Source organism: Rhineura floridana, chromosome 4 (assembly GCF_030035675.1).
Source record: "Rhineura floridana isolate rRhiFlo1 chromosome 4, rRhiFlo1.hap2, whole genome shotgun sequence".
NCBI classification, from domain to species: domain Eukaryota; kingdom Metazoa; phylum Chordata; class Lepidosauria; order Squamata; family Rhineuridae; genus Rhineura; species Rhineura floridana.
Window position 1 is genome coordinate 46,169,854 of NC_084483.1, and position 25,570 is coordinate 46,195,423.

At 39.5% G+C, this 25,570-nt stretch overlaps 1 protein-coding gene across 1 annotated transcript in view; it reads right to left on the reverse strand.

Moving 5' to 3' along the window:
- Positions 1–25,570, reverse strand: part of CSMD1 (CUB and Sushi multiple domains 1) — a 1,745,606-nt gene that overhangs the window by 390,649 nt on the left and 1,329,387 nt on the right. The window contains exons 19-21 of the mRNA XM_061622907.1: positions 22,425–22,541; positions 17,011–17,226; positions 8,693–8,881 (exon numbers count right to left, since the gene is read on the reverse strand). Coding sequence (XP_061478891.1) covers positions 8,693–8,881; positions 17,011–17,226; positions 22,425–22,541 — 522 coding nt within the window. The remainder of the gene's footprint in view (positions 1–8,692; positions 8,882–17,010; positions 17,227–22,424; positions 22,542–25,570) is intronic.

Genomic DNA, 25,570 nt, shown 5'->3' on the forward strand with positions numbered 1-25,570 from the left:
TGGCTTTGATACTAAACCGGACTTATTGTTGCTGCCCCTTTGCCTTGTAAGAGCACCTGGACTATATTCTGCTCTTTCCATGATGCTGAGCTGGTGTTGTTGATTTGCAATAATAAATGTTCACTTATTTACTTGCAAGAAAATGCACATGTTGTCATTTTGGGGCAGGAGCCAGGACAGAAACAACTGGAGCCCACTTCAAGCTTCCAGTTGTTCCTTTAAAGCCCTGCCCTTACCTCCCTCTGTCTCACACACACACTCCTCTAGCATCATGTATGATATCAGGTGTAAGGCACATGGGTGTGGCTTTTTCCAAACTGCCTCAGGGCCAAACAGGAAAACCTGATGGGCCAAGTCAGGGTTGCGGGCCCAAGATTACCCACCACTGCTCTAAACAATCAGGTCTCTTCCAGGTGTATCTTCATGCCACTTCATACTATTTTGTTGTTCTGGTTGTTAATTAAATTTCTATCCTGCCTTTCCTTTTGTTTTGGGTGATGAACTAAGCTGAATCTTAGAGAGCAAGGACAAAATCATCCTTTAGCTTCACTAATGACTCTTGCAGGTTTTGCAAAAAGGCATGAGAATGATGGAATATGTAGCTGTCTTCTTCCCTGTCTAGCTCCTGACGCAATGAAGCTATCCAAGGCAAGTTTGCTAATTGACCATCCGACAGTCCTGGCAAACAGAACAGTCTTGCACTCAACTCACTTTAAACTCATCACCCATGATGGAAAAACTTAGGGCGGTAGCAAATGAAGTAGTTCCATTAGTCATAGGTTTCCAGATGGAAGATGGTCACTATGAGGATTTGCTTGACATGCCTTCCGCTTAGCTCGTTTGTCCCTTTCGCCCTGTACTCGTGCTTCTTCAAAGTCCATAGCACCTTTGATAATGGCCGACCTCCAATTGGGACGCTCATGGGCCAAGGCTTCCCAGTTCTTGATACTTATGTTACATTTTTTTAGATTAGCTTTGAGAACATCTTTAAAACTCTTTTGCTGTCCACTGATGTTCCGTTTTCCATCCTTAAGTTGGGAGTAAAGTAGCTGCTTTGGAAGACGGTGATCAGGCATTCGAACAACATGGCCGGTCCAGCAAAGTTGATGTTGGAGGATCATTGTTTCAACACTGGTGGTCTTTGCTTCTTCCAATACGCTAACATTAACATTTTAATTCATGTTAAAGTATTTTAATGTTTTAATGGTTTAGTGATCTTAATATTACATTATTGTTATTATGTATCCGTATTTTTTATATTTCATGATTTTTGTTGATTTATTGTATTATCTTATGTTGTACACCGCCCAGGGAGTTGTTGGTTATGGGCGGTTTATAAATGAAATTAAACTAAACTAAACTAAACTATTAGTCCGCCTATCTTCCCAAGTAATTTGCAGAATTTTCTGGAGGCAGCCTTGGTGGAATCTTTCAAGAAGTTGGGAGTGGCGTTTATAGATGGTCCATGTTTCACAGGCGTACAGTAAGGTTGGTAGTACAATGGCTTTGTAAATAAGCATTTTGGTCTCCCTGCAAATATCCCAATCCTCGAACACTCTACGCTTCATTCAGGAGAATGCGGCACTCGCAGAGCTCAGATGATGTTGAATTTCAGCGTCGATGTCAGCTTTTACAGAGAGATGGCTGCCAAGATAAGAAAAGTGATTGACAGTCTCCAGTGTTGCACCATTAAGCTGGATTGATGGTGCTACAGAGGGATTGGTTCGCACTTGCTGATGAAGCACTTTGGTTTTTTTGATGTTAAGCGAGAGGCCAAGCTTTTCATATGCTTCTGCAAAGACATTTAGGATAGTTTGAAGATCTTCCTCTGAGTGTGCGGAGACTACGTTATCATTGGCATATTGAAGGTCTATGACAGAGGTTGTAATTATCTTACTTTTTGCTTTCAGCCTACTGAGATTAAAAAGCTTTCCATCTGTTCGATATGTGATTTCCACACCAGTGGGAAGTTTCCCCTCAACAAGGTGTAGAATCACGGCGATAAAAATAGCAAATAAGGTTGGAGCAATGACACATCCCTGTTTGACGCCTGATCCCACTTTGAATGGATCACTTCGAGAGCCATTGTTATCAAAATTGTTGCTGTCATGTTGTCATGGAGGAGCTGCAAAATATTCACAAATTTATTAGGGCATCCAATTTTCAGAAGGATGGTCCAGAGAGCAGTTTGATTTACAATATCAAAGGCCTTAGTCAGATCAATAAACGCCATATACAGAGCTCGGTTTTGCTCCCTGCATTTTTCTTGAAGCTGTCGTGCAGTGAAGATCATGTCCACTGTCCCCCTGGAAGGGTGGAAACCATTTTGGGATTCAGGGAGGATGTCTTCTGTGATAGGTAGGAGGCGATTTGCAAGGATCCTTGCAAGGATTTTACCTGCGGTAGCAAGAACAGAGATGCCTCGGTAGTTCCCACAATCTGTTCTATCACCCTTGTTGAAAAGAGTGATAATTATGGCATCCCTAAAGTCTTCCAGGATCTCCTCCCTCATCCAGATTTTTTTGATGAGCTTATGAAGTTGTTGTGTAAGTTCAGGCCCACTTTCTTTAAAGACTTCAGCAGGAATCCCATCAGGTCCACTCGCTTTGTTATTCTTCATTTGATTAATGACTTTACTGACTTCATCCAAATTAGGGGATACTGCAAGCTCATCTCTAATTTGTTGTTGTGGGATTTGCGAGAAGACCGCATCAGCCATAATAGAGTTATGATTAAGGAGGTCGTGGTAATGCTCTTTCCAACGCAGTGCAATAGACTGGCATATTTTCTTTTCTTAGCAGCACAGTTAATGTCTTTTTGCCATATCTGGAAGGCTTTCCTTTTCTTGTCAATGATATGTTCAATCTCACTATCATTCTCATCAAACCAGTCCTGATGTTTCTTAGTTTGGTATCCAATAGTTTGTTCACATGCTGCAATAATGGAAGTCTTCAGTTTAATCCAGTGTTACGCAACGTTTTCAGGGAGTTCCGTAGGTAGATGTTTCTTGAGAGTTGTTTGAAAGCAAGCTCGCTTAATAGGATCTTGAAGGGCGTGGATGTTCATTTTACGCCTTGGTTTTCTTCCTTGGAGCCTACGTTGAGGAACAATATTAATGGCCATAGTAGATCGAATTAATTGGTGGTCTGTCCAGCAGTCATCGGCACTCGTCATGGCCCTGGTGAGGAGTACATCATGATGATCTCTGGCACAGACAATTTCGTAATCCAGGAGATGCCAGTGCTTCGACAGATGTTGCTTCCATGATGTTTTAAATTTATCTTTCTGGCGAAAGAGTGTGTTTGTGATAACAAGATTATGCTCTGCACATTTAGTCAGAAGTAGAATTCCATTCAGGTTGCTATTGCCAACTCCTTCTTTCCCAATGGTTCCTGGCCATAAATCAAAATCATGCCCAATTCTTGTATTGAAATCGCCCAGGAGGATAATTTTATCTGTGATAAGGTGGTGTCCAGCTGGTTATAAAAAATTTCCTCGATGCATAAGCACTTAGAATAGTTGCCTTCTGGTTTCTGGCGAGTTTTAATCAGAGAGTTGAAAGTCATTCATTAATGTCAGTAGGAACTTCTGACAAGAGCTTCACAAGATCATTTTTAATAGCAAAGCCTACTCCATGTATTCGTCATGTTCCATTAGTGCAAGGCTTCTGGCTGGGCAAAATAAAACAAAATTTTCTCCTCTCCCTGTGTGCCCCCCACATGCCTTTAAATCTGTTCTGAGTTTTCCACGAACCTTCCAGAACAGATTTGGGACGTCTGCAGGGGGTGCATGGGGAGAGGATTGAGAGAGGAAGTTCTATTACACAAATGAAAATCCTTGGACTAATGGGACTACTTTGTTAGACACTACCAATAGATCTTTCTTGTGCTTTAAGTTCCCATCTCCCCTTTGATCTAGGGGAAAAAACATCCTTTGTAACTGAAGCTATAATAGAATAAACAACTATAATTCGGTGGGTCAGCTGGTAGACTCCTTCATGAGCTGTTCAAATTGTAGGATTATATTATTGAATCCTCCTCTGAATATTAACATAACTTTCCATGTAGAAAACTAATGGGTCAGTGTAATTTATTATCGCTATCCTTCTCTCTGATGTGCTAGTTTTCTGTACTCACTGATTGATTTTCCCACAGGACAGAAGTTTAAAAGTGCCATCTCACCCCATGCTATAAAATGGAATGGTCCCAGAAGGACACCACCATGTGATTTTTGTGTTGATCTCCCCTAAGAAATATGCAGTGATCACAAGTATTTGCTCAATCCATCCAACATAAAAAACTCTTCTATTTCAAATATTAGTTAATTCCTCCAGATCAACCATCATAAATGTTGGGTCTCACCAGGCAAGTAAGGTTTTGTTAAAGTTTAGGATATTTGAACTTCTGCTGTCAGAGTGCAGGAATGAGTTGCAAAGGAAATGTTATTAATACTTTAAGAAAAATGGAGATTATATTTAAAAAGAATTGAAAAGGGATTAAGGGGTACGTATTCTCCTTAGCAGTCTGAATAAACAGTATTTTCTGTTGTGGTTCACCTGCACCTAAACTCAGCTTAGGGATAATGAAGACAGTGTATGAACACCAACTGCTTTCAGCAAAATCAATTTAATTATGAAAGTAGATAATTTTGAAATTATTTCTACAAAGCAATGGATCATCATTGTCTTGTGATGTAGTAGATAAAGGGCTGGAAAGCACTTTAAAAAGTCAAACAGAATACTGGTCAGAGAATTTATATTCAAAATTGAGAACAGCTGATTTATATCAGAAATTCAAATTAAATGAGTTCTGTCAGGAGAAAAGTGCACCTTTGTAATGCCTCTTTCATAAGCCTGACATTTGGAACAAAGCCTTTTGTACAGCTTTGATAGACCTTTTCATTATCTTTTTAATAAAATAGTCCACAAATAAACATTTGCCTCAGAATACATAAAAAACCCATCCAATAATTTTTAGGACTGAGCAATATTAATTTAATAGAGCTAAATAATATTAATTTCCTACATGGCGTCAAACAAAGAAACAAAAAGAAAATGCAAGCAAAGATCAAAAATGAAGGGAGAGAAAGGGACTTAGATATTTACTCTAAGGAAGAAAACCTCAATGTTGATTCCAGCCGATTCTGTGAATGCAAGTGAACAACACAAGTCCCAAGCAACTAAACTCCAAAGGCATCTATGAAAGAATGTGTGTTAACAACTATACAAGTGCTTCCTTCAAGGTTTGCCTTTATCACACCATTATACTAAATTTGCACACATTGAACATATCTAGCTCGACACCAAGCATCAGGGACATTGCGTCCAAATGTCCCACTCCATATGTAGCCCATATGCTACAATCATGCCATCACATCTGATCAACATGCAGTCATCAAAGGACAGAGCTAGCACAGTGATGCAGGTCAAAAGTGAGGCAAGAAGTGTGCCCTGCTCCTACGTAAAACCATGAATCCCCTACATGCGAGCTACACATGAACAGGACTTAGGCTGTGTATGTCCCCCCACACCCCCACCACTGTGCACTCCCACCACTGTTATGGGAAGTGGTATATACATGTTAACCACAATCTATCCTGTAGCCTCTTCAAAAATATTACATTCCATTTGATGCATTTTCCCAAAAGCCAGTTTTGATCCTAATTGAGAAAAAGAATGTTCTAACTGTGTTTTAAGCCAGTAATGTGTATACAGCCTTAGGTGTTTGGAGGATCTAATCTTCTTCCCCCTCACCAACCCACCCACTCCCCACCATCAGACACAGCATTTTCAATATACAGTTGCACTGCAGTAGTATGATTAATTGTCATAGCTTAATGATATCTTGATAACTCAAGCTTAAAACTGTACTTATTAATAGTTTTAATAATACAAAGCTAATGAAGCAATCTCTTCAATGAGTACTGAGAAATAAGGAGCTAATTTGAAAAGAAGTTCAAAATAACTTTCTGGTCTTTAAAATAAATAAAAAAAATTAAAATTGCAAAATAAGTCCTTGAAGAGAAAATACTCAGAGGATCAGCAACACTCCTTTAAGTTATGTATGTTGTAGCCATTAAATGTACTTCTTGATGGGAAGCAGATATTCAAAAGCATGTGAAGGTGTCACTAAGTTCATAACAAGTACACAATGGAAATAAATTGTTGGTAGTTATCTATTTGAGATCCTCTGAAACCTATTATATGTGTCTGATTTCCATATCTCAAACCTGATAAATTATTGGTTTTGTTCTTAAATCGAAATGCTTCCAATGCAAACATTTTTTAATGTTTAATGATATTCAGCACATTTTAGGTTGGTTTGCAGTCTGTTTTGCACAACTTGCTAAGCCAAACCTTGGCTTAGTGAGACCACACAAATGTGTGGCCTGCTGCAGAAGAGCTTGCAGTTGCTTTGCTCTTCTCTGGTTGTTTTTGCTATTGTGTCATACTGAGCTGAGCTAAGGTGTTTGCTTAGCGTGTTGTCTGAACTGAGTCTTGGGGTTAAGCTCTATACTCACTAACCAAGAGCTGTAATCAAGAACAAGCCTCAGGCTACAGATCATGGTTTGTGATGAGAGAGCTTAACCATGAATCCTGGTTTGGACAACATATTAAGCCAAACTTTGACTTCACTCAGTGCAAAAAGGATCAGGAAAAAGCAAAACAGCTGTAAGCCCTTCTCTGGGATCCTGCATGGTTTTGGTAAGCCAAGGTCTGGGTTAGCATGCTGTGCAAACTGTCTCAGTGTGATGAAGTCTTTTCAGTGTGTCTCTTCAGCACCGAGGAATGGGATAGGATTCATAGGGCATTCCATTGACCTGACAGGCAGTATGATTCATGTTCTTTCTTTGTCCACTATCTGTTGCTTTTATCCGTCTGAATTTTTTTTTTTTTTTTGCCTAAAAAGATTGATATTAACATCAATAACAGAAAGGAAAGTGGCTTTTACTGAGACTGGTCAGTTTCACATTAGCAAGCAGAGACCAGCTCTTTCTTTTTGGAAAGGAAAGGAGGAAAACAGCTCCCATCCCCCATTTCATCAAGCCTAGATTACAATGTTAAGGCCACTTTAGAGAGGTTTGCCTTTTAATCTCTGTAATGCTTGGCTTGCTTCCCCTGCTTGGAGCTTGGATTATCCAAGTGGAAGGGGTGGCAGGGACAGAAAGAAAAAACTGTACTACTGTGCTTTGCCTAACAATTTTGAGGGAAAACAACAATATATTTAAAAGGAAAAAATCCAGTGTCAAGGGAAAGTTGCTGAAGTTCAGAGTAAACAGGATCATTCTGCAAAGCTAGACAATATGCAGACCACCGAAAAATCTGGTGCTAAATCTGATTTCAGTGGAATTCTCACTCATCCCTAATCCACATTACTTGAACACCAAAAGCAAGGCTGCAGACTTTCAGGGCAACCAAAATTATGCCAGTGGCAACTAAGCATTTATGTTCTTATACCAATTCTGTACAGAACAATTTGCTAAAAAAATCGAGGCTAGTTCATGTGATTATAATTCTAGCTCTAGCCAAAAGGATCACATTAATTGTCCCATACAGGTTTTAAAGTAACTTCCTAAAACAATTTGGACCCTAGTCCAGACATACACCTGTGTAGTAATAGCTTCACATTAATATATAATATCAGGCATTTTATAAAACAGTCCAATTTTCATTGTTCTCTAAAAATATTTAATATTCTGTTGCAAACCAAGTATTTTAAAGTAATTTTAATTATTAACCCAACCAAATGATAAATAAATAAAAGCAAAATAAAAGATCTGGAACAAGCAAATGCACTCCTAAAAAATCTAACCTCCAATGCTAAGCAATAGGACTTAAACATCAGAAAGTATAATGAGGATTATTATTGCCCTATGGCTGGTATCTTTACTGTCAAAGACATAAGAAAGATTTATGTCTTCACACACACTTAAGCATATGCAAATCATTTCCTGTGCAATAATATCAGCTGCATTTCAAACTAACTACCACTCCGTGGCGCAGAGTGGTAAGCGGCGGTAACGCAGCCGAAGCTCTGCTCACGGCCAGAGTTCAATTCCAACGGAAGGAGGAAGTCAAATCTCCGGTAAAAGGGGTCAAGGTCCACTCAGCCTTCCATCCATCCGTGGTCGGTAAAATGAGTACCAGGCATATGCTGGGGGGGTAAAGAAAGGCTGGGGAAGGAACTGGCAATCCCACCCCATATATACGGTCTGCCTAGTAAACGTCGCAAGACGTCACCCTAAAAGTCGGAAACAACTCGCACTATAAGTGCAGGGACACCTTTGCCTTCTTTACCAGTTTGAATTGGTTGGTGGATTGAAAACCAGACTCAGTTGATAAAAGCATCTACACTCCAATTATGATATATACTGAAAAAATAATCTACATTCCTATAGGTGGCTATGGCTTTGAGAATAATCAACTGTGACAATTTTAGTTAAGAAATACAGTTACTAGTATCAAAAGGTTGTTAATTTAACTCCATGTTACGTTAAAAATACTAATTCAACAGCCCTTTTTAAACTTTGAAAATTACAAAAAGAGGGTAACAATGTTCTTGTGCCAATGTATAAGTGTACTTATCTTACAAAACTGTGCTTTCACATCTTTAGCTTTGTTCCCCCCTCCTTTTCCATTCCTTGTGTGTGATTAACTATTTGATGAATGAAATGAAAGCATGTGACCACCTACCCACACACCTTGGCAGAGGTGCACTCCATACACGACGGCCACCACCTAGGCATGTAAGCTTGTTCGCACCTTCCAAACGATATCCAGAAAAGCAAGAAAATGTCAAGAAATCTCCAACACCAAAGTGAAATCCTATTCTTCGACTGAAGGCAGGAACACCAGGATCATCACAGGGCTCTAGGTCGTATTCTTCAGACAATATTTTTTATAAAAAAAGTGAAACAGAAAAATTCAATTTTTAAAATTTATCAGAATGACTACACAATACACAGCATATTTCCTCCTGTCCCCATGAGAGCCTGCCTAACCAAAATAATTTGTTCCAAAGCTTCCAGGTTAAATGTCTGCTTGTCCTATCCTGCCATGTAGAGTGAAACTAATCATGGCATTCAATAAGTATATTATAGCCTTACTTTATGTCATAGTTTTCTGCATCCCTCCCCTCCTAAACACACACACACTCCATTAGCAACCAATAATGTAAAGCAATGCTGGGGAGATGTCCATACTCATCATAATATCACAACAAGAGGTCCATGATAATGGTAGCATTGTGCTTACCACCCTGTCTAATTTGGGTCTCAGAGGGGAGAAGTTTGAGGAAATCAGGTGAACACTTAACCCTTACATTTAAAGTTGTTCTGATATTCAGACCACCCTGGTCCTTTTCCTGTCTGAATGGCGTTGATGGAGCAAGAATGGGATAAAGTAATCAGCACAGCCTGCAAATCAGCTGACAATATGGGAACTGTTGTGAAACACATTATTTCCGCTATTAAAGAAAAAACAATAGATCGCTTGACACTTAATACTTGCATCATAGGATTCCTTGCTCTGCTGGTATTATTTGCACCTCTGGTTCAATATCTGTTCTGGCTGTCAGGATCAGATATTTTTTAAAAAACATTTATCCACTTAGTAATGTCCTAGTGCCCACTGGAGGGGGGAAAAAACACATAGCCAAAGGCAGGACAGTCTCTTCCAAGGTTTTATATGCTCTCTGTAACCTGACCCCTTTCCTATGCCTAAGGGACATGGGATAGAATTCCAGTTGTCTAAAAGGAGGTCGTTTTCTTTCAAAGCTATCCAGTGTAGGAATGGGTGAAAAATTCAGTTCAGATCACATTTCAAACTGAATCTATAAAATTCACACTTTCCAGAACAATGTGAGAACCGAAACACAGCCATTCTTCAAAACTGAAAAATGAAATGGAGTGCCTTTAAGTCAATTCCGACTTATCGGCGACCCTATGGTTTCCATGGTAAGCGGTATTCAGAGGGGCAGTTCACCAACCCAACAATGTTTACAAGCACACATATGTTAGGGGAAGTGTGCATAAAAATGAATATATGAGTGAGAATAACATACATTTCCCATCAATGTCTTCTATGCAAGCAACTCTTTGGCTTCACAATAAATGGTGGCAAGTTGCTTTTTGATGGGTGCTAAGGATTATCATTATTGTTATTTTTACTATTATTAATTAAATTTACATCCTGCCCGTCCTCCCAAAGGGAGTCAGGGCAGCAAACAATGATAAAGCACTAAAAACATCTTAAAAATAAAACCTCTTAAACTATTCCAGTACAGATGCAGACTCGGATAAAGTATCCACTTAAAAGGCTTGGTGAAAGACAACAGAGGCAGCATCTAACTAAGGGCAGAGACACACTTACTGTTCTGTCGGTTCTAGTGCATCTCCACCTCTGCTGTAAGTGACTAGTGTGCTCGCTGCCTAATATTTAAGGGTAGTGAATTCCAAAGGGTAGATGCCACAACATTAAAGGTCTGCTTCCTATGTTATGTAGAATGGACCTCCTGATAAGATGGTATCTGAAGAAGGCCTTCCCCTGCAGAACAAACTGATCGACTGGGTATACAAATGTTGAGACCAGGTATCCTGGTCTGAAGTGGTATATGGTTTTATATATCAAAACCAGCACCTTTACTTAGCTCTTACTTAGTTCTAAATAAATCATGATAGGAAAACAGAACCTCCGTCTTCAGAGGCAATGTGTCACTCAATTGTGTAGCAGCTGCTGGGAAGTAATTCATTTATAGAATCATAGAATCGTAGAATAGTAGAGTTGGAAGCGGCCCAAAAGGCCATCAAGTCCAACCCCCTGTTGAATGCAGAAATCCAAATCAAAGCATTCCTGACAGATGGCTGTCCAGCTTCCTCTTGAATGCCTCCAGTGTCGGAGAGCCCACGACCTCTCTAGGTAATTGATTCCATTGTCATTTGGCTCTAACAGTTAGGAAATTTTTCCTGTTGTCCAGTCGAAATCTGGCTTCCTGCAACTTGAGCCCATTATTCCGTGTCCTGCACTCTGGAACGATCGAGAAGAGATCCCGGCCCTCCTCTATGTGACAACCTTTCATGTACTTGAAGAGTGCTATCATATCTCCCTAAGTCTTCTCTTCTCCAGGCTAAACATGCCCAGTTCTTTCAGTCTCTCCTCATAGGGCTTGGTTTCCAGTCCCCTGATCATCCTTGTTGCCCTCCTCTGAACCTGTTCCAGTTTGTCTGCATCCTTCTTGAAGTGCGGAGACCAGAACTGGACGCAGTACACAAGATGAGGCCTAACCAGTGCTGAATAGAGGGGAACTAATACTTCACGCGATTTGGAAACTATACTTCTGTTAATACAGCCTAATATAGCATTTGCCTTTTTGCAGCCACATCACACTGTTGGCTCATATTCAGCTTGTGATCAACAATTCCAAGAACTTCTCACATGTCGCATTGCTGAGCCAAGTATCCCCCATCTTATATCTGTGCATTTGGTTTCTTTTTCCTAAGTGTAGAACTTTGCATTTATCCTTGTTGAATTTCATTCTGTTGTTTTCAGCCCAATGCTCCAGCCTATCAAGGTACCTTTGAATTTTGTTTCTGTTTTCCACGGTATTAGCTATGCCCCTCAATTTTGTATCATCTGCAAATTTGATAAGCATTCTCTGTACTTCCTCATCCAAGTCGTTAATAAAAAAGTTGAAGGGCACTGGGCCAGGACTGAGCCCTGTGGTACCCCACTCGTTACTTCCACCCAGTTTGAGAAGGAACTATTGATAAGCACTCTTTGGGTACGATTCTGGAGCCAACTGTGGATCCACGTGATAGTTGTTCCATCCAGCCCACATTTAGCTAGCTTGCTAATCAGAATATCATGGGGCACTTTGTCAAAAGCTTTGCTAAAGTCAAGATATATTATGTCAACAGTATTCCCACAGTCTACAAGGGAGGTTACCCAGTCACAAAATGAGATAAGATTGGGTTGGCAGGATTTGTTCTTCATAAATCCATGTTGGCTCCTAGTAATCACTGCATTGTTTTCAAGGTGCTTACAGATTGACTGCTTTTTAATATGCTCCAGAGTTTTTCCAGGGATTGATGTTAGGCTGACTGGTCCGTAGTTCCCCAGTTCCTCTTTTTTGCCCTTTTTGAAGATAGGGACAACATTAGCTCTCCTCCAGTCACCCGGCACTTCACCAGTCCTCCATGATTTCACAAAGATAATAGGCAGCAGTTCTGAGAGTACTTCAGCCAGTTCCTTCAATACTCTAGGATGCAGTTTATTGGGCTCTGGAGATTTGAACTTGTTCAAAGTGATTAGGTATTCCTTGACCATTTGTCTATAAATCTCAAGCTCCAATCCTGCCCCTTCTACTTCATGTTTCCCGGGAGGGTCACAGACCCTTTTTTGGGAGAAGACTGAGTCAAAGTAGGAATTGAGCACTTCTGCCTTTTCTCTGTCATCTGTTATCATTTTGCCATTCTCATTGAGTAGCTGTGCCACCATTTCTTTTCTCTGTCTTTTACTATGGACATACCTGAAGAACACTTTTTTGTTGCTTTTAGCATCCCTCGCTAACCTCAGTTCATTCTCAGCTTTAGCCTTCCTGACACCATCCCTGCAATTCCGTGATACCTGCCTGTACTCTTCCTTTGTGGCCTGGCCTTCTTTCCACTTCCTGTATGTGTCCTTTATTGTTTTCAGGTCATCTGTAAGCTTTTTGTGAAGCCACATTGGCTTCTTCTGTTGTTTCCCCTCTGTTTTCCTTGTTGGAATTGCTTGCCATTGCACTTTTAGAATTTCCTTTTTTAGAAACTCCCATCCATCTTGGACTCATTTTCTCATTAGGGTGGCTTGCCATGGAACCATACTTACAATTGTTCTGAGTTTATTAAAATCAGCTTTCCTGAAGTCCAGGGTGCGTGCATGGCTACTCTCAGCTTTTGCTTCCCATAACTGCCACTTCATCCACCAATTCATTTCTATTGGTTAGAATCAAGTCCAGGATAGCTGATCCCCTGGTTGCTTCCTCCACTTTCTGTAGGAGAAAGTTATCTCCAACACAATTCAGAAATTTATTGGAGGGGCCGTGTTTGGCAGAATTTGTCTCCCAACAGATATCGGGATAATTGAAATCCCCCATTACTACTACATCATGCCTCCACAAAACATTGGCAATTTGCTTTCAAAAGTTACATTCTCATCTTCTCCTTGATTGGGTGGTCAGTAATAGACTCCAAGCACCACATTCCTTTTATTACTTGCCCCAGTAATTTTAATCCAGATACTCTCAGTGGAGCTACTAAGCTCATCTTCCTGTATTTCTGTGCAGGGATATATATTTTTAACATATAGCGTGACTCCACCTCCCTTTTTATTCCTTCTGTTCTTTTTGAACAAGTGATATGCTTCAATTGCTGTATTCCAGTCATGGGAGTCATCCCACCAAGTTTCAGTTATACCTATCAAGTCGTAATTGCCCTCCTGTATTAAGAGTTCAAGTTCGTCCTGCTTGTTTCTCATGCTCTGCACATTAGTATACAGACATTGAAGACCATGTGATTTATGGCTTGGCTTCCTTACTACATTTTTCTGAGGACTGTTACTGATCCCTATTACAGCCGATCTCTCTGTTCCCGTTACTGTGCACAAGCCTTCATCTGTTGTTACCACCAAGTTTACGTGTCCCTCCCCCTTAGGATTCAGTTTAAAGCCCTCCTGATGAACTTCTCCATGCTGTGGCCAAACACATTCTTCCCATGCTCTACTTACGCTTTTCCCCAGAGATCTCTGGTTGACTACTGTTAGAAATGAGATCCTGAATTACTGTTAGAAATGGGATGTCTGAATTCAGGACAGACAAAAAATATATATTCACAGAGCATATATGCAATGGAATTCACTCCCATAAGAGGCAGTGATGACCACCAACTTGGTTGGCTTTAAAACATGATTACACAAATTCACGGAGGATAAGGCTGTCAGTGGCTACTAGCCATGATGATTGTGCTATGCCACCATAGTGAGATGCAGTATGCTTCTGAAAACTAGTTGCTGGAAGACACAGGAGGGGAGAGTGTTCTTGCACTCAAGTCCTGCTTCTGGGCTTGCTATGGGCATCTAGTTGGCCACTGTGAGAAAAGGATGCTGGACTAGATGGGCCACTGGCCTGTTCCAGCAGGCTCTTGTTATGTTCTTATGAAACTCTGTCCTGATTTAGCAGGACTAACCCCTAATTGCAACAAGCTTAGGGCCAGTTCATATATTACAAACCTTTCACCTTAATCTCAGAATTCAGGTTCCACTATTAGGAATCTGGCCAAAACAGTAATTGGAAATAATTATTGGCAGAGGGCTATATGTGAAATAGCCTCCCGAAAATTCTCCTTTCAATTTCCAGATGGTAAAATTGTGGGAGCGAAAAAGATCGCCAAAACTACAACAAAACAAATTTCCCTTCCATCCCCAGAAAATTCTCTTCAGATAAATTTAACCTCAGATAATAGTGAATGAGCCTAAACTGTTATTTCATACTGGTGGATGAGGGAAACGATTAACAAAGAAAGAAGAAATGGAAAGAGTAGAGACCAAGTCCATTGCTTCCTTCAACAATATTAAAATAATATTAAACAATAGCTAAAATGTGATCTACAACTGTACTACTTTATTGATGGCAAAGAAGGTGAGGGACATTACATATAATTCTCCAGTGGGGCCTGAAATTCTCCAACAGTTTGGAGCGAGACCTTTTTTTAAAAAAAATCATTTGAAGTTATTTTCTGAGAAATTTCGGCCTAACCTGACAGCAGTTTTACATGTTCAATTTACTACTAAATGCAATCATACTGTGATTTTTTTTAAAAAAAGCTTATTACATTGTTCCATGATTGGCCCCCTCCATTCCCCCTCCACATTCTCCACTCCTTTTTTCTCGTCAGCTTTACGCCTCATTTTACTTTGCTTTGTCTCATACAGGATTTCATTCTTGCTTCAATAACATTAGTTCTCCCTGAGAAGTAGCTATCAGTTCAAACATCTTCCCAGTGACAGAGTACATTTCCCCCTTTCAACTCTGCTGGCCGTTTACACTCTTGACCCTGAAACAGTTCTTTTATCTTTTTCTTACAATATGGAAAGTGTATAATCCCGTATTATGCCATCTTTACACATCATGTTTCAAGCTGTACAAAATGGTCGTTTGTGTGTCTTTGATGCTGTCCTAACAATTTTTCCTTCTCTTATGAATGAGATGTGGATTCATTCTTCTCCATTTGTCTCAAGACACATAAACAAGTCTGCATGAGTCTCAATGCAGAAATACCTTTGTGTAAAATGACACCACAATAACACAGATATACATGTATGGATATCTACTGCCAGTCTGGAAAGGCAAATTGGCTATCCTCAAAACGCAACTGTGCCCTTTTTCTGTTCTCACCAACACCTTCTGTGGGTATAACACCCTCCCTCAATGCAAACATGAATGGATCCACCAAATATGTTTACTTAAAAAGTTGCGGGGAGAGTTTTTTTCCAGTAATAAATTTAATTATTTATTTTTTGTAAAACAATTTAGGGGGCAGGACAATTTTTAGAATGGGGAGCCCTCCTAGCCCCCCCCTTGCTACAGGTCTGTTTATAGGAAATAGGTATTTGTTAAAATAAAAATAATTTATGCCTAGTGTATGTTTATTGCCTGAATTGTTTTGTTCATGTTTTCTTGGAAACACATTTGCACTCAGATCAACCATGGGGAACCCAGAACCCAGAATGGTACAATTAGGGACTTGTAATACAGTTCTTCCTCACTGCTTGCTTGTTTTAGCATCTCCAAAAGACCTGTGACACTGGAGCTGTAAACACTAGTCTCTGCTAGCAGGTTTACTGCAGAAGCCTCTGCGTGTGTACTGATTTTAAGTACCATGGTGTACAATGAGCTCTTATTCTCAGGTAATTGTGGATAGGACTGACGTTTAAGACTACAAACAGGCAACTACTAAGTGTTTACTTCCCAACACACTTTCAAATGGTTGAAAGGCCATGGAAATCCAAATATCCACTACCTAGAAGATCTGCCTATTTGGAGTCATCATGATGATTACATTTTGTCTTACATCCTAAGACATTTCCTTCCAATATTTTTTTGTTCAGCTACTGTTGGGCTGTATCACACATTCCATGACTGAAAGGAAGCTTAAGAAATTGATTTTTTCTTTCCACTCTCTCCTCTTCCCTGTATCCCTAGGTATCCCCTGAAAAGTCTCTACAGAAGATCAGAGGGAGTTACCAAACACTGTGGGCTGTGTTGCAAGGTGGCAGTGGGAGGTGGGGAGGATCTTCTGCAAACAGGTGGAAGAATCTTGTGCTAGCACTTTGGGGTGACTCTTCCCTCCCACTGCAGTCCCAGGCATCACAGCCCACAATATTTGCAAGGTTCCTGGACCCTCTAGAGAGGATTTCCAAGAGGCAGAGAGAGCTGTTGGTGGATGGAAGGCAATAGAAAGATGCTACAAGCCATTTTTGATAGATCTAGTGTTTTCTTTCGTTCTTTCTTTCTCTTCCCATCTCTCAACTTATTATTCAAAGAAGAAAAATTCCAGTTTGTTCTAAATTCTAAAGTAGTGTTTTCCTAAAATAGTAACTCTCTCCATCATAACCATCAGCAACAGCATAAAAAATGTTTGGCATAATAATAATTTACAACATTTGCAATAAATAATCCATTCAATTCAGCGCACATGCACACACATATACATGCCATATTGGAAAGATAAACTAGGACACATTGGGTTAAGTACAATGCAAAGATAAATTCTTGCTATATTTTATGGCAGTTTCTATGATGTAGTCAATATTACTCCTTCTGGGAGGAAGGGCGGGATACAAATTTAATAAACAGATAAAATAATTAATAAATAAATAATTATATAATCCATCTTCTAGCGCTATTTAATAAGAGTGTTCTGGATTATAATATAAATATCAATTATTTCCAAATCATCTATCAGATCCCATGTTTTTACCTGAAAATGTTATGTTAAAGCCTTCATAGGAAATGGAAAAATCAGAAATAAACCGAAGTTGTGCAGTGAAGTTTCCATAGAGTCCAGCTTTAATGGTAGGAGGCAAAACAGACCCCGTTAATCTGGCCACAGGTTCTGTGAAGCTTCCATCTTCTGTGATGAGCAAATAGTCATGGGAACTTTCCAGATGAAAGGTGTGGAAGATCAGCTGTACTCCTTGAAGAATGGAAAAAGAACAAGATTTTGCTTTTTGAATAGAGGATGGACAACTAGGTATGTCAGGCTAACTTGGAATGTGGCCTCCTGAAAAAAATCACTCACAACCATAGTCAACTAAGGGTTCAGGGTTCACTACTAGTTTTAATCAGCCAACATGAACATGAATCAAATTCTCATCTCTCTTACATATAGGGATGTTGCAAGGAAGATCAAGGAGACTACAACCTTGCTATGCTTGACTCAACCCTGTAAGCTGTTACCAAACAACCACCACTTCCTCAAGGCCCAGGAACATATGCTCTGGGTCAGGGAAGTAAGTAGAGGTGGAGACACTTACCTGGTTAGCTGTTCCATAGACCTGCTTCATAGTCAAATCAGGCCTCCAGCTCCACGCAATAGTGCTATATATGGTCAAGTTATTATCTGCCAAAATCCCATCTTCAGAGAAGCTCTTTGAAGATACTTTTGCAGCAGAGAAGACACAAAATGTTCACTGCTACTGTAGCATAGTGAATCCAGTCTAAGCCTTAGGTGTATCAGTTTTAAGGTGCTACTTTCTGTACTGGTAAGTGTCCAATTTAACAAGACCCCACTTAATGGACATTTGTGCCGAAGCTGGAGCAATAGATCCTATTGATCACTATACACTTACTTGTATAGTGAATGCAGATAGGTTGTTTCTCCCTCTATTGAGAACTCTCTTGGGAAGATCATCTGAAGATTTGGTATTTTTTTGTTTATGGGATGTTTCTTCCTATATTACTAAGAGGGTTGCAATTTTTTTCCTAACTTCAGTGCAGATCAGGAGATTTTTTTTGCCAGCTTCTTGAAAAAAGTGTGCATGCATGTGTGTTTGCGTTTGACTAGCTGTATCTCAGGGTTTATTCTAAGCTTTTTTTCCTACTGCACAAGTGGTCAGCACACTGCCTGCCCCTGAACTAATGAAATTATGTCTCATAATATACTATTGGCAAGTCTTTTTTGTGACTGTACTCACTGGTATTGAGTACCGGATCTCTTTTTTTTTTTTTTTTTGCTGCCTATGCCAGCCATTTTGTGCTGGCACCCACTACTATTATCAAGATATGAGTATCGGCACCTCTTATTTATTTTTATTTTTTTTTTACCAAAAAAGTACTGACTAGAGGTATAATGTTATGAAGATTTGAAAGGAACCAGTATTGATCTTCATTTTCTATTTCTATCTTTTCTCATCTATTTCTTTTTTAGAAACTACCTAGCTGTTTATTATATCCCATACACTCAACTGCACAAAAACTTATTTCATATTGCACAATTTTTTTGACACTGCATAAAATGTGTCTAGCTGCACATTAGAATAGACTTTGGTGTAACTAATTTTATTGGTCTGTGACCATAATTCATTCATTCACTTGAAACTTCAGGCATATCTGTTATCAAAATCAATTGATAGTTATGGAATACAGTAGATTCCATATATTTCCATGGGTGGAACCACCAGCCATAGAGGAACAAAAAAACTGGGCAGGACTCTTAGGGCACAATCCAACTTGAATTTATGCTGCACTGAGGGGATTTGGAAATGGCAGACCCATGGCTGAGCCGGCAGGGTCCGGGCTCTGACTGAGAAGCCTCTCACCCCAGCTCAGCCACAGTGGAGTCAGGACCCCCAGCATGTCACAAAAACATGTTGGGCTTAATTATGATTTTCACTAGCCTGAAGCAGGCAGCTAGATGCTTATAAGAAGCTATTGTCATCATGATTAGATGAATAGCTTTTGAGAGTAGCAGACCAATCCAACTCATGGGAAGCCTGACAGAAAGGGTGCTGGCAGAAGCCAGTGGAAGGTCTGAAAAAGGGGCATTCTGAGGCATGTCAGAGGAGGGGCTGAGAAGGGGACTTACCACAACATCCAACTCCCATTGGAGCACTCCTGCAGGTCCCAATATGGGCCAAAATTATGCTGAAAAAAAGGTTGGTCTAAGAAAATAATTTTACTGGAAGTGGGAGCATTTACTCACCAGTAGAGGTATTCATACAGAGCCAGTGTGGTGTAGTGGTTAAGGTGTCGGACTACGACCTGGGAGACCAGGGTTTGAATCCCCACACAGCCATGAAGCTAACTGGGTGACCTTGGGTCACTTACTGCCTCTCAACCTCAGAGGAAGGCAATGGTAAACCCCCTCTGAATACTGCTTACCATGAAAACCCTATTCATAGGGTCACCAAATGTCGGGATTGACTTAAAGGCAGTCTATTTCCCATTTTCAGAGGTATTCATAAGAGCTGCCTTTTTCTTTTCTGTTCCTGTGCACAGCTTTCGACTAAGCCGACATTCAGCTGGCCCAGTGGCTCCTGAACAGCAAATGGAGGCTGCAGAGCTTTCTGCCAGCTCCTCCTCCGCCTGCACCCCTTCCACCAGCTTCTCATGAGTTGGATTGCTCTGTTACTCTCAAAAGCTATTCATCTAACCATGAATAAAATAGCATCTTATAAGCATCTAACTGACTGCTTCAGACTAGTGAAAATCATAAATAAGCCCAACATGTCTTCGTGACGTTTGGACTCTATTTTAGGCTAGGTTTTGATAAAAAGTATGTCACTGAGATCCCAATGGTGGCAGATTAACTGGTCACATCCCAGCCTGATGAAAGTCAAGGTTATAAGACTATGGCTTGGATCCATGGAAACTGTGAGGGGAAGGAGAAGATACATCATAGCTCCATGAACTCTTGTGCAAGCTCTAGGAAAAGGTTTCTCACAGTGCAGTATCACAATGTAGCAGTGCTCGCATTATAGTATGAGAGCATGGTGAATAAGTAAGATCTAGACCAGCCTTTCCCAACCAGTGTGCCTCCACATGTTGTTGGACCACAACTCCCATCAGCCTCAGCCAACATTGCCAATGGTCAGGAGAGATGGGAATTGTGGTCCAACAACATCTGGAGGCACACTGGTTGGGAAAGGCTGATCTAAACAGTAGCATATAAACAGCAGTGGGTAGTTCAAAGGTTGTAAGCAAAAGCTAATGCAAAGCTCAAGAACATGCATAAACAGAACTTATCTAGATCTTGGGTCATTTTGTTCATACAGCCATTTTCATAAACAGGTCACAAACAGCCCTTTGTCAACCAGATGAGATTTTCCATTAATAGAATGGCACCTTTGGGCCCAAGTCAATGTATATAATAGAGGCTAAGGAGGATAGAACTATACCAAACTTGGTGCAAATGTTCACACAACTCAGGTTAAATTATAGCAAGAGTACAATACCGCTGTCACATATAAGATGGCCTTCAACACTGTCTATAATTCATACAATATTCAAAACTAAAATATTGTTATTTTCTGATGCATACACTATTTCCAAAGCTTGCCCATTTTAGAACTCTTTGTGCTTGTTTTCTAAAAGTCCTTGTTTTTGACTCTAAACTGGAAAAAAATCATTTTTGCAATAGTACAGGGAATGAAAAGAAGGGGGGAAAGGAAAAGTACAAAGAAGGACTTTGAAACAGAAAGAATGTGCATCTCAAAGGCCCACCACCAGAGGAGGAAAAAAATCCATTGATTTTAATTTTCTGCTTTTAAAATCCCATTTCATCATTTCAGTGCTTGAAGTTATCCAAACTATTTAAATAAAATGCCATACTTGTTCAAAAGTATATTAAAGCAATAACAAAATCCCATAAAGAAAACCAAGAATTATTTTCCACACAGAAATACTATGATTGCAAGACAAGTGAACATTAATGAAGATAACATTTTAATTGCTAGTATTGGCTAGAGCCTAGCAATATCAGCAGATGGGATGATATGACAGGATATAATTTTGTTTTTTCAAAGGCCAATATTACTTTGGTAGATTTCAGAAGTGACAAATATTGACATATGGAAATGACAAAGATTAGTCTCATTTTTAATTTTTACTTATTTGCAAGAACAAGTTTGCCCCACTCTTCATTCAGGATGGAATGGGGACATGTGGGGAAGACATGCCTACATCACCACACAGAGATGAGGCTAATAGTGGATTGGAAGCACATCTATTTACAACGGTGCTGCTGTCTCTTCAACCAGGACAACTCACTCACTGGGACTGTGCAGTAATAAGGGATTCATTAGTTGTCCTTTTTTCGGCAGAGAGTAGGAATTTAAGAGGTGTTCTCCGATTTACAACTGGAGGCACTTTTTTGCTTATTCCTCACTGTGTTGTTAGTTGTAGCAAAGCTATGCTGATTTGGCTGACTGGCTTTGCCAAATGTTTCACTTGAGCACTGTTTGGCAGTTAGAACACCCAATAAGATAAGTCACACTGATGAGCACTCTGAGGCACTTGAAATGTGATGGGTCATTTGGCCAAACTACCTATCACTACTGGATGGCTCAAGGGATGTAAGAAGGGTGCAGCCTCTGGCTTTACCCAACTGAATGTTGGCCAACAGAAGTGAGGTGGGGTTGTAAGGGCCCTGCAACTCACCTTAAAGGTGGGTAGACAATGAAAGGCCTAGATCCACAAGTCCAGATTATGTCATTTGAGCTAGGATGGTATTGTACAGTGGGAGACTCTGGGAGGCTTCTCACATCTGTCTTTGACTTTATGTTATTTATACTGGTTGCAGATCCTGCAGTTGAGTCAATATAATAGCGACCTTTTACTCATAACTTGTGTTGTGTCTTTATACCGGTGGAGAAAACAATACAAATGCACGTTCCAAGTTCCATAAGAATTTTACCATATGGTTTGCAACATCGCCCATGAGGTGGGACAAAGTAGCCATGAAAATTAGCTCCTTGTTAAATTCACATTCAGTCAAAAGCCAGGGAGTAAGAGGTAAGTGAAATATGGGGTGTATTGCACAGAAAGTGAGAGAAGGGTCATGCACAAAAATAGGGAGTGGTTTAATGTATTAAGGGGTTGTGCTGAAAATAGCTTTTTCTATTCTGAGATTAAGCATTTCCATGGAAGTGCTAAACGAAGGTGGAAAAAAATAAGTAAAACTTCAGGTCCCACCCTAAGACCTGGCAACCCCACTAGGGAGCATTCTCTCTCTCTCTCTTTTTCTCAAGCAGTTCAGAGAACCAGTTAGCTTTGTGTTTACGTTAGATGAAGATAGGTTCTCTTACTTTTACAGCTGTTGTTTTTAATCTATATTCAGGAGGCATTTCAAAGTGACATAACCCATGCACCTTAAATCATATGATGTTCTCTTACCCTTGCCATGAGAAACTTCAATTGTCCATGTGCAGTTTAAAGAATTTGGATAAAAATCAGGAAAGCCAGGTGATAGAATGGTTCCACTCCTCCCATGAATATAGCCACCACATAGAGCTAAACACATAAAATAAATAAATAAAAAAAGAGTTACTGATGTTCTGCTGACCCATTTTTAACTGAGGGGTATTATTAAGCATGTTAGCTTTCTGGAGGCATAAACAAATGCTAACCAATGCAGTTAAATTTGGCTAGAATATAGTTTTTGAAATACACAAATGCACACACACACCATGTTGTTTATGTTTTACAAATAATAGGTCCCCGCTGAAATAGAAAAGTTGTAAACATCATCAGAACAAATGAACTGATTAGGAGCAGCAGAAGTATAAGATTGAAATACAGGTACATCTGCATTATGGTCTACTCAGAATTGCCAGGGAGTATCTCATCTCCTTGGTAACCTGAGAGACAGTAAAGAATCTGACAAGAGATAAGAGAAAAGTAGAATATGTGAGTTTTACATTTTTGAGATGGTAGATTATGCAGAACACTGATGAGGTTGTCAAATGCAGAGTCTAGCCAGCAAATGCTGTTTCTGGTGGATGGGGTTGGGTGCAAGATTAACTGGGAGAAGAACCTGTGTTCAAATATGTATCAAAAGGCATTACGGATAAAATTAACATATATGCAGCATAAGGATAAAGTTGCATATATTGTTCAATCTACAGGCTAAGCACAAGGATATTTAATAATTTAATAAAAAAAGGATATGATTGTAAAAATGTAGAAAAGGATGGGTTTAGAAATTTATTTTATCGTCTTTGATCTAGGTTTAAGGGCTAAACACAGTATTGTAAACCTGTTACACTGATTCATTTTTAAAAAATGGATGATGGATTGTTCAGCAGATCTATCACTTTTCCTTTCTTTTGGTTTTGAAGGAGAAAGTGATACATATTTTTCCCTGCAGACATACTAATTATTTCAAAACCAAAACCTTATGAAGATTAGAGGGCTGCTAAGACACAAAAATAATACTTTTCATGTAATTCAACATTTTTCATAACAGATTGCTCACATTTGCATGACAGATTACTTGTATTCTATATTGAAAATTAGACTTCCGTGTGTACCTGTAACTTACCCTTTCCTGTATCTTTACCAAAATATTTAAATGCATTAAATATTTGGCAATCAAAAGGTGCTGGCATCTTTTCAGCTTTTGATTGATAGGACTAAACTACCTCCAGTAAATAAGCAATTGTAGTGGGGAAAAATAGATAATACTATTCCAGCTTCAGCATGCTGAAAAAAATGATGCCCGGCACTTCATTTTCACTTTGAACTCTGACCTTAAACTAGAAAATTACAGGAGTTCTTTTAACAGTGGTTGCTTTCAGAAAAGATTAGTCTACTTATACATTTACATAAACATTATATCTCTCAAACTCCCTAGCAAAATGCTCAACAGATAGGCAAGACAGGGACTCATCCTACAGCCCTGCAATCCATAATCCAAACTGTTGTCAGCACTGGGCAATGGAAGACAGGGGTTATATCTTAAGTATTGGACCTGTCCCACATCTCTCTTTCTCTATGCTGAGAGCACTGCAGCATGCTGAGGTGGGTGGGTTGGTGGGGATTCATCACCTAAAGACAGCAGGCAGGCATTGGCATTCCGTCAGTATCTCTCTGAGATGTGGGAAGGGGAGATTGTGGCCATTGTAGGTTTAACTCTAAGTATTTTTAAAGAGCAGAATGTTGAGATTAGAGAAACTGAACACTCTAAATTGTAAACATTTAGATGTCATAATAAATGCAGCAGTGATTTTCAGAACAGCTATAAAAATTGTTATACAATAAAACATTGCAACCCCATGGCCCATAAATAAAGAAGAAAAATGCAACGTGTCAATAAAACTGTCTCAAGAACTATGTCAGAATATAGTTCACCACTCTGAAAAAATATCAGCCCAAGCAAAAACTTTATGACTGAAATCTATATACCTCAAACAGCATCATGAAAACTGCAATTTTCAGACATTCTAAAAAGGAGAATTACTCTTAGTCAGTTGCATCTTATTCATAATAAAATCCTTCATATTTCATCAGGTGGAAGTATTTTACAATATTCAGTCAATAAATAAAAGCACATTTTGGTGTATAGTATGTACTTGGTTCCCCTGATTATATAAAGTAGCTTTCCGGTTAGTTTGCACTAGAAAAATGTTGTGTGGTTACCCAAGCAATATATCCATAGATGTAGTGCCGTAGTTTTATTACTGTGTTCCACAGGAACATGCGATTCAAAGATGAGAAGTTAATTAATGGCAGAGAAGCTGCCCAAAGTACAGCTGGTTCATCATTAGACATCTTCCTCTGCAATATGTCAATGCAGCAGTGTATTCCAGAGTGTGCACTTGACTCCAGCAACTGATGGGCAAAAATTTTCCAGCTTGATTTGTATGGGAATGAAATTCAGTTTGGTTCACATCTTAAAGCCAAATCTATCAAATTCACACTTTCAGAAATAATATGAGTACCGAAACACAGCCACCTTTCAAAAACTGCATTTATCCGAATGTTGTGATGCAGTTCTCCAAATAATGTTGACAAAAATGTATATATTAGGAGAAATTGCTTGCAAAAAATGTATATATTAGTCAAAAGTGAATACAAAAGCATGTGTATTAGGAGAAATTTCCATTAAAAGGCAAAAGCATGTTGATGAGGGCTTTTGCCCTGGGCTCCTGCTGGGAGGAAGGGCAAGATATAAATCAAATAATAAAATTAATATTTTTTAAAAAAAATCACAACTTGCTGCAGAAACGTCCAGAAATGATTTTCAGACTGGAAAAATGAAAAACTGAAAGAAACAAACTTGACAGATTTTCCTATCCCTATTTGTAACCAGATCAGTCTTTCCAAACATTTTTTTGGAAACATCTCTAGGAAAATTCAAAGGGTTTTAGGAGTTCTTCTAAGCTCAGAAATACACAGCCTAGAGGACTCATACTGGACTGGTGCTGGTTTCTTTCTTTTCACCTTTCCCACGAGTTCTGCATTGGAGAAGAGATGAGACCATAGCAGAGGATGCACAATATCATTGGCTTTCACCAATTTCCTCATGGTTCCTGAATGAA